General features: G+C 42.9%; 1 protein-coding gene across 7 annotated transcripts in view; it reads left to right on the top strand.

Annotated features, from left to right (window-relative positions):
* The window catches only part of ETV6 (ETS variant transcription factor 6), a 216,786-nt gene that overhangs the window by 194,774 nt on the left and 6,762 nt on the right, over positions 1-15,250 (top strand). For all 7 annotated transcript variants that reach the window (XM_054591426.1, XM_054591424.1, XM_054591428.1 and 4 more), the window contains exons 6-7: positions 12,046-12,188; positions 14,080-14,180. In XM_054591426.1, coding sequence (XP_054447401.1) covers positions 12,046-12,188; positions 14,080-14,180 — 244 coding nt within the window. The remainder of the gene's footprint in view (positions 1-12,045; positions 12,189-14,079; positions 14,181-15,250) is intronic.

Genomic DNA, 15,250 nt, shown 5'->3' with positions numbered 1-15,250 from the left:
AAGTCAGTGGAAATCTACACATTGTATTTTTGCTAGTCTTCCCATAATTTACATGAAGTCGTTCTCCAGAAGCTTAATCCTCTAATCACTTGGCAGGGTTAGCTCTTTTCCTGGTGCATCACTCCATTTGTGAGACATTTGTTGAGCATCAACCATGCACAAATGCATTAGGAAGCAAGGGACACAGCGCTGATTTAACACAATTATTTCCTCAAGGAATTTAAAACTTACTGGGAGAGACAGATGTGAAAACCACTAACTAAGATGTAAGGCAGAATGAAATAAGTCCTATGTCCCATTCATTCAATGCACACACATTTATTCACTTATTTAGTACTCACTTACTGTGTGCTAGGATAATTAAGTACTGTGGAAGCAAAGCAGAGAGAAGGCGCATTTTGACTGGAGGACTTGGGGGCTGAGGTGATTTGTGTTCAATAGTAGGAGGAATGCATGGGGTTGTGGGGGAGGAAGGGCCAGACCTATTCAGGGAAAGGTGAGAAATGCCTCTTCCCCAGGAGTTGATGCCCCAGGACAAAGCTCCTGCTGAACCCCAGGACTGAGCAGTGCTCCTTAACAAGGTAACACCAGGACAGCACGGAGTCCTGCAGGCTCCCTTAACTACATCTGCATCAACTCCTTGTCCCTTTTTTATTTAAATCATTTGTTTCCAGATATTTCTCTGGCCCCAGGTGCACCTCCAGTGTTGCCTCAATGTTTTTGTTATAAATAATTACATCAAGAATGTTGAATTGAGAAAATAAGATGGCAAAGAAATATGACCTTGTGTTTTAAAAAACTATGGAAAAGGAAATGGTCTCTGTCTGGGATTTGATTCAAAATGATGCCGCAGCTCGGGCATGAAGGATGGATGGGGTCTACGTAAAACGAGAGCCCTGCGTTGATGGCTGTGTGGCCAGGCAGTGGCTACACAGAGCGGGGTCGCATGATTGTTCTCTCTACCTTTACATATAGATAAGTATTTTTTTTTAATAATAAACTGCGTAAAGAAGAGCAGGGAGAGAAGGAAGCAGAGCTTAGACCAAACACGAGAATTTCCCCAGACAGTTGGAGAACAACCCACATTACAGCGAATACTATGAACAACCCATCTTGTGCTTTCCAGCAAGACCCTTCTTGTATTGTTTCTTACATGGACTGCACAGCAGTACTGGGCATTTTGCAGATACTTTCTGCTTGTTTATGGCTCTCAGGACAGCGCTTTGAAGTAGCTTATTACTGCCATATTCATTTTATATGGGTCACTTGGACAGGGAAAACCATAGCGGAAACTGAGCCCCCGAGAAGCAGAGGCCAGATAGGGGTGGGTGACGCAGGACAGCCTCGCTGACCAACAGGTCGCTGCCATCTGTAGTGCTGCCCTCGCGGGGCCTGTCTGTTTTGTCCACCTCTTCTGTGACATAAAGAAAGTTAAGTCTTTTAGGCTTATGGAGTTATTTCTCCCTTGTTTACTAGATTTGTAAATTTTTAAATATTAGATCCTTAAAAATTATGCTACTCTTTTTTTAAGTCTTACTCCCAAACATGAGAATTGTTGGATGACAGATGTACTCTCATCTAGTCTAGTAAGACATTCCATGGAATATTGTACTAAGAGATGAACCTTGGCTCCTGAGGGTGCCTCCTCTCTCTTAAGAACACACAGAAAAAGGAGAATCTATGCCGGTCTTGATGATTCTAGGAAATCAGAATATTCATGTTAAATAACCCAGATCCTTTGGGGGAATGCGTTAATGCCTGCAGTATGATAGAATCCCCTAAAGTTATTCATTATTAGTGCTCTAATGGTATATTCAAAAGTATGAACATCTCCACGTGTATGTATTAACTAATATAGCCCGATGCAGGATTGGCTAATTTAACTTTATGAAAGTCACTGTTTTTTTCAAGGGTGAAATGAGACGGTTGAAAAATCTACAGTCTGACTCCAACTCCAAAAGTCTGTGATCTAAGACTTAGTCTTTATTCTGTAACCTGCCGAAGAGAACGTCACAATCCTAGGCTCCTTTGTTCGTTTGGGAGAGCCCTGTCTGTCCACCCCAATCCTTCTGGTGCCTTTTTGGATTACTCCGATCTTTGTAAAATTAATTCTTTTTATTGAAGGTCAAATTCATTGGGTGATTTCTATGTATAATGTAAAGTTCTGTGATTATTAACAGCCATAATAATCCTTCAAATCTCTATGAAGCAGTTGTCAGAAGCCTTAGTTCCTTTGGCTTTTTGAACGAGCACAGAGCAGAAGGAAATGAAGGTGCTATTGAATGTCACTCTGATGAGTACGATAGCTGGAGGATATAGATAGAAATGCTACTTATGAGTGTTAACCAAATAGTGAAGTCAGATTCTTACCCATTCAGATATAATTTGCTCAGGTACAATAGGGTTTATGCATTTGGATACCTTCTGCATTTAAGGCACTGTACTGCATTCATGGGGGTAGGGTGTTCGGAGGTGGAGATAGAATCTTTATCATGAAAGAGCTGGACACAGCTCTAAGTACAATGTAGGGTGTCTTTAAAAGGCTCCTATTAAATACTATAGGAGGTTGGAGTAGGCCTATCAGGGAAGACTTCATGGAAGAGATGGCTTTTGGCTGGGTTTAGATGAATGCTTTGAGTATGGACAAGTGGAAATTAGGGGGAAAGTGGTTATTCCAGATGCAGAAAACATCAGCAAGGTAAGGTTCAGTATATTTTGTCTACTTCAGATAAAAATGTAAATCTAAGAATCCAGGTCTATCAAAAAATCCCTCACACTTCATCAGTTCTTTGTATTTTCACTTCTGAATGTTGAGATACATCAATTAAGAGACTACATGCAAAGTTATGATAGTTTACTTGGGTATTTATCTCGTGACAAAACTAAAGGAAGCAATAAAGGAAATTCAGGAGGTAGTTGACAGTTTCAATACAAACTACTAATTAGATCTATTAAAATAGACCGTATAGCTTATTTTTAAAGGTGTTGTTTATTTTCCAAAGATAAGATGGACTGTTAGAGGGTTGAACAAGTTGGAATGGCTGGCGTTTCTGAGAGAGAGCTTAACATCAGCCAGAGGGAGACTTGATCCTGGCTTCTATTTTTTTATTGAATAGCTAATGTTATCTGGAACAGTGAGCAAGTTGCTTCTTTTTGTGCTTATTTTCTATTTATTATTCTTAGGGAGAGATTGCTGGGTGAGGCAGGGGAGGAGGGGCAGCATCTGTCAACCGTCTAACATTTTTCTCAGCCCACAAAAGTTTTACTGGTCTGTGTCTCACCAATGTGTTTTGTAAGTAAAGAGTATATTGGCAGTGAACACCATTAAGTTGATGAAGTGTAGCTCTGGTGATGGCATGAGTCATGTTTTCGGTGTACATTGAAATTCATTCTTAGAACTCCATGATTTCAGAGCTAGAAAGGTCTTTTATAGACGAAGAAAAGGAGACTCAGACACATCAAGGGTCCAGCCCCAAGCTTCCGTTTAGCCTTCTCTCCAACATACTTGTCTTGTCTCCTTCTGACCTGGGACTCCAGAGCAGGGATTGGAAACTGCAGGGGCCCATGGGCCAAATCAGCCACTGCCTGTTTTTGTAAGTTGAGTCTTATTGGCACATGGCCACACCCAGTCACTTAGTACTGTCTCCGGCTGCTTTTGTGCAGCAGAGATGGTTTGGCCAGCAAAGCCTAAACTGCTTACTGATGGGCATTTCACAGAAAATGTTTGTTGCCCCCTGTTCTCCCGCACTGCTTACTTGTCTGATCAGTGTGCTTGCAACCATAGGCATAAGGGGGCTCACGGAAGTAGAAAATGCTGTCCCTCTTCTCAAGGAATTACTTGCACTTTAGAGCATGAGGCACACCTAAGACATGTGGGAGGAACAATAACAAGTGATGTAAGAAAGGAGACACAAGTTCTAGACCACAGGCTGTTTGCAGAGCAGTCCGGAATGGTTACAATAACATCGTCAACATAAATAAAAGACAGCTGAGTAAAAGAAATTATTTCTTTGCATACAATTTCTTTGAATTGTATAGTTAAAATCATTCGTGCATACAATTTCTTTGAATTGTATAGTTAAAATCATTCATTCATTTATCCAAAAAATTATCATGAATCTCTATGTTCCAGGCATTTTTCTAGGTGATGGGCAGAGAGTCTCTAAACGCCAAGTTTTGCATCTTTTGTGACCTACACGGTGTCCTTCTTACATTATGCCATCAAACAAACTAAGCACCTGCTTTTTTAAAAAAACTATAAACAGCTAAGTCTTAAAAGAAAAATTGTAAGTCAGTGTGGCTTTCTCTTAAAATTCTTCAATTCCATTAACACCTGAGTGATCAGACTTCCTGTCTGCTTCTTCCTTTCTTGGCCTTAATCTAAAAACCTGCTAAGGAAGAAGATTCATTGGCACACTGCTTTGGAATCCATTCATAGCCCCTCCCTTGCTACACAGAAGTGGGGACTTTGGAGGTCTGTACTGATCTGATTGTTCAAAGTTCATCACGCTTCCAAATGGAGGATGCTTCTTGTGCTTGTGTCACAGCTTTTGTTTAAGTCTCTTGAAGTGCTTTGCAAATGTAAACTTCCTCGAGGTTTGTGAGGACTTCGTTGGTTGGCTGACCCCACAGCAGTTAAACACGGACCTGCCCCCACCCAACCCAGGCCGTGTTCTCTCCATGCCCAACCTTCATGCACGCCTCCTAGCGATCTTCCATGTCCTTCTAAAAAATATGTTAATTATCTCTCAAGCTCCCTTTTTCTTAAAAAAAAAAAAATTAATACTTTAGTCCTCACCAGAGGATAGATATTTATTGATTTTAGAGAGAGAAGAAGGGAAAGAGAGAGAAATATCGCAACATAGTTACATGCCCTGACTAGGAACCAAACCCACAGCCCCTGGTGCACAGGTAGAGTCTCCAAAGAACTGAAGCACCCGGCCCGGGCTACATTTTTAAAAGAAACAAAATTCTAATTGTGGAGACATTGAGTCTCCTTTATTGCTTATTTGTCACTAAACTAGGACAATGTACTTTCTTGATTTGGTTGTATTGACTGGATGAGTTTTATATGCACAGAAAGTCAATCCTAGAAACCTCTAATCTTAAATCAGAGGAAGAAAAGTAAGCATGAGACCCCAAGGGTAAGCAGTTGGAGGCTCATCTTCAGGGCCTTCAAGGACAGGGAAGTCACACCGCACTGTTTCCTCTGGCGTCCTCTCCAGGTAGTAAGTGCTGTGGAATTGTTTCACATGAGGCTCTCAGACTTGTTTGTACAAATGAGCCTCAGGAGCCGCCTTGCAGGGGGAAAAGGTATCATATAAAAGGAAGTCTAAAGGGGTTAGTGTGAAAGTAATGACAGGCCTTTGCGGCAAGGCATGGGGTGTGCAGGCGTGTATATGCCTTTGCACGCACCCTCACATGCACAGATGTGTTTGGAGGAAAAAAGGACAGGCCTACGGGCTGTCTCCATGAACCTGAGGGGCTCAGAATTTTAGTAGCAGCGGAAAGAACCACGCCCCCTGCCCACTCTCTCAGGCAGATAACCCTCCACAGACCCTGCAGCCCAGAACCCCCTGGGGCCCCTGGCCCACGTCCTGTTGCACAGCCAGCCTGGAGTGTAAGGCAGCAGGGCGGGCCTCTGGGACAGCGTGGGCTCTGGAGTCAGCCGGATTAAAGTCCCGTCCTTGTCTCCCAAAGAAAGGTGCTTAATGTGCCTGAGGCCTAGTTGCCTTTTCTGATCAGGAGAAGATGAATACACATTCCTGAGCTCTTGAATACTGAGGAGATAACAGGTTAATATATAGCACAATAGGCTAAATATGAGCGTCCTTCCTCTGCTCCATGTTTCTTTGCTCTACCCCAGGGCCGTGGGAAGCAGAGTGCAGTGGGTACAGCCAGCAGCACAGCCCATCACAGCTGGCTCCGTGCATTGACCTCTGTCTGGGGCATTTGTTTCCAGTGATACTGGCCTGCGAAGGGTGCCCTTCACGGTGCCCTGGTTTCCGTGTTTCCTTGGAGGTTAACTCCTGCACCCCCTCCCGCCTCCTCTGGGCTTTGTCTGGTGTCCATATTTGGAGGAGATAGATGGGCGCCTTGGGGAGGGGAGGGTCCTTCACTCTAACAGGACTGTCCCGGTGGCTCCGACCTCTCACACTCTGGCTGAGTCACTTTATTTTCACCATGAACTATTGAGAGATCAAAGCGCCCCAAAAGAGGAGGAAGTTTCAGGACAACTGCGACAGTGGCTGCGTAGAAAATAATAGAAGGGGCCTGAGGAGACTGGAAATTCCAGTTTGTTCAAGGGTGCACATTTCCGCAAGGCAGCGTCCCTGCCTCCCGGCAGTCCCCGGGTAGGAATCCCCAGGCTGTCCCACACCTGAGCAAAGCAGGGGCAGGCGGTGCCGTGTTCCAGCTGTGGCTCAAGCTGAGCTGTAAGGCCTGAGTTGCAGATACCAGCATTTCCCAGCCTTGCTCCACCACTTTGGCAACCAGAGGTGTAAAGGTCCAGCCTTGCTTGTAGCTGCAGTCCCTCTGCCCCCTGAAGCCAGGAAGCATGGACGTCTTCCTTCCCTCAGCGCCTCCCTCCCACAGCTTACCACCGTGCACATATGGTTTCTGTTTTCCTAAGCCACAGCAAAGCACAAGGAATTATCCATTGCAAACACACCTCTGCGCATCAGCACAGGGTTGGCTGTGCTGGCTTTAGAGGCAGAAACTTTCCGCTTCTAGGTAATGGCTTATCTAGAATAGCGGCATTGTGGGCGGAGTGTGGGGTGTGGTGGGAGGTGACCGGGGACTGAGCTGAGCTGCAGATCACCCCCTGCGTGTTGTAAACTCCACGTTTCTATAAGCAGGATTTCTCAAGTTTGGTACTCTTGATATTTGGGCCAAATAGTTCTTTGATGTGCGGGGTTGTACTGTGCATTATAAGATACGTAGCAGCATCCCTGGCCTCTACCCATTAGAGGCCAGTAGCATTCTCCATCCCAATTGTGACAACCAAAATTGTCTCCAAATATTGCCAAATAGCCCACAGGGAACAAGAGTTTAGAAACTGTGGTTACTTTTATAATGCAGAGTAACAATTTTTTTTTTTTGCATATTACTTACCTGTTTTGTTGCTGAATCTGAAATAAATTTATTTATTTTTCATAATACATGTAAAGAAATTAAACAGGGGTACTTAGCCTCTTTTTGTTCTTATTGGAGACTATATCCACAGAACTCCAGTTTCCAGAACTTCATTTAAAATTCCATTTAGGCAATAAAAACTACATAAAGTTACTCTCCTAGAAGCTTTACCAAAATTTAAATTAACCACCATCATTAAACATTCCCTTTGTCAATAACTTGACTTCCCACTCAGATCTTATAAACATCAGTTTTGTCTAGCATGGTTTTTTTCCCATTGGAAACCGTGTTGGTTATATGTGAGTTGCCCATCTTTTTCACAATTTCTGCTCAATAAACTTATACAATGAGTTTCTGTTAAGAAACAGACGTGGGAGTGAAAATATTTCTTCCTCACTGCAGGAAGAGATTTTTTTACAATGTCTTTTAGTTGTAGACACCCAGGGTACATCACACAGCAGGAAGAGCACTCTTTCTGCAATTGGAAAATGGTTCTTCATGATGACATTGTACTCCAGCTAAACCCTTTATAAACTTCCTCTCATGGAAGAGACAATCCAAATAATAGACATTTGTTTAAAATATCCAAGCTTTGACATAGAAGGCCCTTTAGTTGAGGAGAAAGGTCCTTAAAAGTACGAACGCATATCTTGTGATATAAAATTTTTTACATACATGTTCAAGTGTTTTATAATGGCATGAACTTCTGTTCATAGAGTTTGATGGCTTTTATTACGTAGTATTAAAGAACATTGTATCAAAGAACATTGTATCTCAAAGAACGCAGTGATGGCTACCAGAGGGGAGGGGTTTGGAGGTGGGCCAAGTGAGTGAAGGGCATCAGAAGGTACAGACTTCCAGTTATAAAATAAGTCCTAGGGATGTAATGCACAGCATGGTGACTATAGTCAGTAGTATTGTAGTATATCTTTGAGAGTTGCCAAGAGACTAAATCTTAAAAGTTCTCATCGCAAAAAAAAAAAAAAAAAAATGTAATTTTGCCTACCACAGATGGTAACTAGAATTATTATTGTGATCATTTACCTATAGATAAAAATGTCCAATCATTATGTGATTGACGTTTTCAGGTTGTATACCTGAAACTAACACTATAAGGTTACATGCCTGTTATACCTCAATTTTGTAAAGAAAAAGAACATTGTATCTGTGCAGACATGGATTTCCACAGAGCTGAAAAACAATCTCCAGAGCATCTAGGGAAGTAAGAAGGATCTGCCTTTTATTTAATTGAACTCTTAAAAACAAAAATAACTCATATGGCTTGAACTTCAATTGGGAAAAAAGAAGAAAAACTTGTGTGGTCAGGCAGTTATTTTTATCATCTGGCATAATTTTTAACTAAAGAAACAAAACAATCAATAGTGTCATAAAAGCCACTTATACTCTGAGCTTGAAACAACTGCTTTATGCCACAAAATTCCTGTTGCTACCTCCATTAGTGACTGAGTAATTCAATATGTCTTGAATGTCAACATATTTTTATTACTCAGCTAAAGTTGGCTTTGCTGGATTAAATGCCATTTAAAATGATTAAATGACAGCCTGTTTGGGTTATTTTCACATTTATGAAAGGGAGAAGTTTGCAAGCTACAAATGTTTTTGAATCTTACAAGTAAAGTCTGTTCTCTGGTAAGCCCACCCTTCATTTGCTAATCAAAGAGCAAATAACTTTCTAGATCTTTTTGTAGTAAATGGTTTGCATAAATATCCCAGTTTGATAAAAAACCAGCATGGTCCCCCACCTCCCTGCTGGGTAGGCCCTTACTTGAAAAATTGGTTACATTTTACTGTTTTAGGAGAAATAGATGCTACCAAGACAGTAAAAGAGAATCAACAGAAACAATAAAGTGAAAATCCTTGTGCATGTCGGGGATGAGGGGAGAACCAGCCACTTGAGGATTGCTGGTATTATCGCTCACCTTCATAAGGGCAGAGTGTCTCTATTCAAACTACGTAAAAAACTAGATCATTTTTTATTACTAAATTTTATTAATATGAACACTCTAGCAGGGGTGTCCAAACCTTTGGCGTCTCTGGGCCATACTGGAAGAGGGAGAGTTGTCTTGGGCCACACAGTAAATACACTGCACCGTGAAACCACAAAAAAAAAAAAAAAACATGTTTTAAGTAAATTCACAATTTTGTGTTGGGCCACATTTACAGCCATCGTGGACTGCATGCAGCCCGCGGGCCGCAGTGTGGACACCCCTGCGAGAGTCACATTCCCAGTCCACATGATCCAAAGGTGTCATCAAGCATCTTTGTAGTAAAAATGATTGTAACCCTTCAGGAGACAGCACAGTTATACACAATACCCCCACCAAACACACATCTTGTTTCTCCTGTTTACCAGCATTTAATGAGATAATATTTGGTTCTGTCAGATGTTTCCCAGTTGGAAGAAGTGATGGGAAATCAATATGTAACTGCCATTTGATGGTAGGACCGAAACTGGACAATCAAACTACAGCTCAGTTCTCTGTTTTCCATTTGTAGTAAAAATGTGCAAGATGGAGGGGTGGTGGGGGGAGGGGGTAAGCCACTTTGCCTGTCGCGCTGCTTTGCCGAGGAACCAGAGTCGTCCTCTTACTAGAGCTCGATTATTCTCAGTCTGCAATAGTGTGACCCTGACTTCTCAAGGTGCTTCGTGACGCTCAGATTCATCCCTGTCCCCTCCCCCGACCTCAGCCCAAGCTCTGGCAGCAGGAACGTGGCGGCAGGCAGGCGGGGGTGGTGATAGAAGGGGCTGGTCAGCTTCTGTTGGAATGGAGTTCGGACTCCAGCAGCCCGGTGTCATTGTTTTAATATCGCTTGGCCTTTTCCAAAACACAGTAAATCACACATTAATTTTTAGGTGCAAGTAACTGTATGGGGGGGAAGGATACAGTAAGAGATACTAAAGATTCATGGTCATTTTAAGTTTCACGGTAGTTCCTAGAAAGATTAAGACTCCCGGGAAATGTCATATTTTATGCCAGTTCCTTCTGTTCAGAAAAAAAGGCTGGATCTCATAACAGGTGCACTGAACAGAATTAGACCTTGCTCTGGAAAAGTCCTACAATTTTACAACTCTATACCTGCTCCCCAGCGTCTCTGAGAATAGCAGTCACCTTGAGAAGTGTGGCATAGCTTAGGCCTCAGAGTCACATAGAGCCTAGAGCTCTGTGTGGGTCCCTCACGAGCTACGCCCCTTGAGTCAGTTACGGAACCCTCTGGGTCCCAGCCTCCTGGTCCGTAAAGTAGGAATAGCAACAGCACCTGCCTCATCAGGTGTCACAATGGTCACATGCCACCACACTTGCAGTATACCCAGCGCAGTGCCTGCAAATAGCACCAAAAATACCAGTGTTATTTTCATTACTTTGTCTTCACTCACATTATCATCACTCACCCAATAATCCTGTAAAGTAAGTGTTTTTAGTCCCTTTTCATGAGTGAGGAACCAGAACCTGGGGAGAGTCAAGAAACTTGCCCAAGGTGAACTGACTCAATTTCTCTTGTAAAAATCCCCCAGAGAAGGGTGTGTTTCTTTCTCTGAGAGGTGAATGTGCTGGCTCCAAGATGCTCCAAGTCTAACCCAGACACTCCCTCCCACATCTCCCAGGCCTCACCCAACAGAGGAAGTCAGCACATTGTAGTGCAAGAGCCTCGGAGTTCAAATCCCACGACCTCGGGGATGAGAGGATTAGAAATAATGCATTCTGCCCTGGCTGGTATGGCTCAGTGGATTGGGTGCCAGCCTGCAAACTAGAAATAATGCACATGAAGTGCCAAGTACATACGCGGCATCCTGTAATTATTTATTTATGACCAGTTATTCTGGCCAGTGCCTAGCAGAGCTCCCAGAATCAACAGTAAACACCCGGAAATTGGGCCTCTCTTTCCTCATCTGGAGGACAGTCCAACATCAACTAGACCCAGAAAGTACCCCCCGTCCCTACCCACCTGCCAAGGTGCTGCTAGAAGGTAAACTACATACCATTATAGCACAGACTCAGAAAGCACTAGGACAAAGGAATGGCATGCAGTATGTCTGTTTGCCAACCCACAGCTAAAAGACGAGGCCTAGCACTGGGTCTGCCTATACTAACTCACTTAATAAATATTTGTTGCCTAACCAAATGATCGAGCATCAGTTGTACCGTACAAGTGGAGAAAGGGGATTTTTTTTGCACTGCCTTTTTTTCCACCCTGCTTTCATTATAATAAAACAGTTTTAAAGACCTCCAAAGTATGCCGCAGTGAGAATAGCTATATTCTTTAAAAAAAAAAAAAAAATGCTAGTCACAGTCACCAAGTCACATAGTTTTTCTTTTCCCACAGCCTTTCACACATCGTGCTTCTTTTTCTGCCATTTTTTAGCCAACCCCAGTCTTCTTGTCTTCATCTGTTCAGTATCACCCTCCAACACCAACGTAATCTTAGTGCCACCACTTACACCACCCGCTCTCTCTGGAACGCCGGCACTCTTCTCCTCTGCCACCTGCCAGCCCATTTTAGAGCCCACTTTTCCACCCACTTTCAGAACCAGCACATTTGCAGTTCAAGCCTGTTTCTCTCTGTCTTTCCTGTGGGCTCTGCTCAAATTCCAGTTATTGGTCGTAACCGAGGACGAGTGGCTTCCTTTCTCCAGGTCACTGTGACACCATCAATGGAAGGAGGCAGTTGACCTGGATGGTCTCTGAGGCCTGCACAGGACAAAAGTCGCCCTCCCCAGCACCATCCCACATGCCTCTCTGGACATAGAGCTCCTCCCTGGCAGGAGAGGAAGTAAGGTGGTCCATCCAAACTAGACAAAAGCAGTTCCTTACTCGACTGTTTTATGATTCTTGTCCTCAGCCTCAACAAGAAACATTTTCAACAGTGTTTTCTTGCCCTTTTCCTCTGTAGACTGTAGACTGCTTTGGGATTACGTCTATCAGTTGCTTTCTGACAGCCGGTACGAAAACTTCATCCGATGGGAGGACAAAGAATCCAAAATATTCCGGATAGTGGATCCCAATGGACTGGCTCGACTGTGGGGAAACCATAAGGTAAAGGGGCACCCGATACTCATTCTGTAAACTAGAGCCAAAATAAAGCCTTTATCCTGGGTTGGAGGATGATTGTCTGTCTGCTTCCTAGGCCTGCCCGTAATTATTTCGTTTCTTCCTTACTGGGCAAACAAGGCACACAATTAGACAGTTGCAAAGGGAAGTAGATAATTAAAGATGCCCCTTTCCGTTTGTTATTTAGGCCAGGTGCCAGTTAACTCAGCATATCCTGCCTGGTCTGTTAGGGCTAAGGTCTGAAAAACCCTCCCTCCCATGCCCTTGACCTTGACCCGGCCCTGTTCCCCAGCCATCATTAGGAACAGGGTAACAGGGAAGCGCTGAGGGGCTGCCTGACTCACAAGGAGCTTTGGGAAGCGTGGCTGCTGTTGTGCTCAGTTAGAAACTCCCCTGTTCCTGAAGGCCATTTCTATATAGAAAATACTTATATTCCAACTTTAATAAAACATCCCCCTTTAAAAGCAGTCAGTGCAAGAAGTATTTGCCCCATAATTTTCCATACTGAGAAGAGAGAATGGGATATAGAAGATAATGTCTGTTACAGTTAAGAAAACTGTTGAAGTATGTAGATGTAAAAAAGTGGGTAAAAACAGCTGAAATGTCCATCCATGACCAAAAGGATTAAACAGCTATGGTCTATGCATGTAATAGAATATTATCCAGCCTTAAAAAAGAAGGAAAATCTTCAATGTGTGACCACGTGGATGAGCCTTGAGGACAGTATGCTAAGTGTAATAAGCAAGTTACAGAAAAACAGATATTTTTCTGATTCCACTTACGTGAAGTATCTAAAATAAACAAAGTCATTGAATCAAAGAATGGAATGGTACTGCCAGGGAGTGGGGGAAGGGAGAAATGAGGAGTTACTAGTCAACAGGCATAAAGTTTCCTTTAAGCAAAATGAGTAAGTTCTAGAGATCTTCTCTACAACATTGGAGCTATAGTTAACCTAGTGTTTTATGCACTAAAAATTTGTTAAGAGGGTAGATCTCACATTAAGTGTTCTTACCACAAGAAAATAAAATAAATAGAGCAAAGAGCTACCCTCCCCCCCCCAAAAAAAATCTGAATAAATAAATCTGTATTCCTACTTAAAAAAATAAATAAACAGTAACCAGGATCCAGACCTGACCATAGACAGGTGGATGTGGTGCAAAGCCAGCAAGAGGCTGTGGTGGCCCAATGCCTGGTCAGCTGAATGGGAGGGGACACGGGGGCCACAGCGACTGAGCCGTGGCCCAGCTGCAGCCTTGGAGGACCTAATGCAGGCCATGACCAAATGTGGCAAGGCCCGCTGCCAGGCACTTCCGTGTGAGCTGCTGAGAAAACTCCCTTGGCAACGCCTACATTGTGCCATAGCCCCGGGGCTCAGAACCACTGTATTCTTGCTTCCACAACAGGAATTTAAACAACAAAAAAAAATCTCTTCCTTAAGATGACAAACCAGAAACACAGTTTGAGAAAGGTCACCACAACAAAAAAGAAAAAAGAAACACTCTGTGGGTCAGAAGGTGAAGGATGACCCACAGATAGTGGGAGCCTGCAGGAAATTCTTTGGGCATAGCAGAGCCAGTCTTGGGAAAGGAAATAAGGGAGGTTACTGTGGGATATGCCTTATTAGCTAGAGCTCTGGGGCTTCTGACAAAGGGTGATTCACTGGGAGAAATCTTGGCGGCTACCTTTGTAAAAGCAAAGGGGTGGGAACTCATGCGCCTGGAAGGCAGCAGATTAGCAGGTAGCTTTCCCAAACTAGCAGGGCCACAGGAGCAGCTGAAGAGCTTTTTTTTTCCAATAGCTCCGCCAGCGCCTTTTCTGAGGTTCATTTCATTGTGTCTTTGTGCTTTTTTTCTCTCTTCCTCCTTTGAACAAACAGAACAGAACAAACATGACCTATGAGAAAATGTCCAGAGCCCTGCGCCACTACTACAAACTAAACATTATCAGGAAGGAGCCAGGACAAAGGCTTTTGTTCAGGTAGCACTTCCTTTTTCTCCTTTCCTTCTTTTGGGAGCATATTGTTTTCTTTATGTAAGTGGGAGGAGGGAGATTGTTAAGATCTTTACCTGCCTATCTGATGCTCAAAGCCACTGTGGCTACAAATCGGATGCCAGGTTCTGGTCTGTTAGAATCTTTTTTTTAATGTTTTTTTTCTACTTATGCCTGTCCTATAGTAAAACCAAAACTAAGTAAATACAGTCTGACTCACTGTTAAAATAATGCAATGATAAAATATTTATCTGGCATTAACACCCATTGTAGTTGAAGGGAGCAACCAGAGTAACATTGTCAATAGCAAAGCAAGGAATTAAGCCTCAACTTCCAGCGTACCAATGCTGTAAGGTAGTTTCTATAAGCTGTTTGTCAGGCTGCAATCATGACCTATGAGTGAATCATGAAATAGATTTAATGAGTCAGTCACAGTTATTTTTTAATAAAGTAGAACAGAATTAATTAGGATAGAATTGAAAATATCAGACTGTATCACATGAAATTAAGAGGGACTGTTGATTCATGAAAATTTTGTTGTGTGTGTATGTGTGTGTTGCATCATGATGTAAAATGTATTTATTACAATGCACTGTAGTCAGAAATCAGAAAAGTCTGAAAGCTATTGCACTAGATATTCCTGTTCCCAAGATTCCTCAAAGCTGAGTTCCAACCATTTAAACTACCATATAGATGTCAGTTCCAAGTACAATGTCAGAAAGGAGAAAGAATTAGAAGAGGAAGAAGAAGGGATCTAAAGGACCAATGAGGAGAAGTAGAACGCTGGTGTTCATGGGTGGTAAATGACATGGTGAGGCCAAGGGAAAGTTAGAAGACAGTGGGGTCAACAAATAACCTGAAGTCATGGCTTTTGGCAGGTGGGACAGAAAAGACTTACCGATGGGGCTAGAAATGTGGATTTGGAATTACTTCTATACAGGTAGAAAGTGACACCGCCTATGAGCAGATAGGCTCACCGAACAGAACCAAGAACCTGGGCTTTAGTGTCGGGAAGGGGTAGTAAAAGCAATTTGAGATCTTGAAATCAAATGGGAAAG

This window comes from Pteronotus mesoamericanus, unplaced genomic scaffold, assembly GCF_021234165.1.
Source record: "Pteronotus mesoamericanus isolate MK-2021 breed Mesoamerican mustached bat unplaced genomic scaffold, CSHL_Meso_final scaffold_21, whole genome shotgun sequence".
In the NCBI taxonomy this organism is placed as follows: Eukaryota; Metazoa; Chordata; class Mammalia; order Chiroptera; family Mormoopidae; genus Pteronotus; species Pteronotus mesoamericanus.
This window is presented reverse-complemented; position numbering and strand designations above follow the sequence as displayed.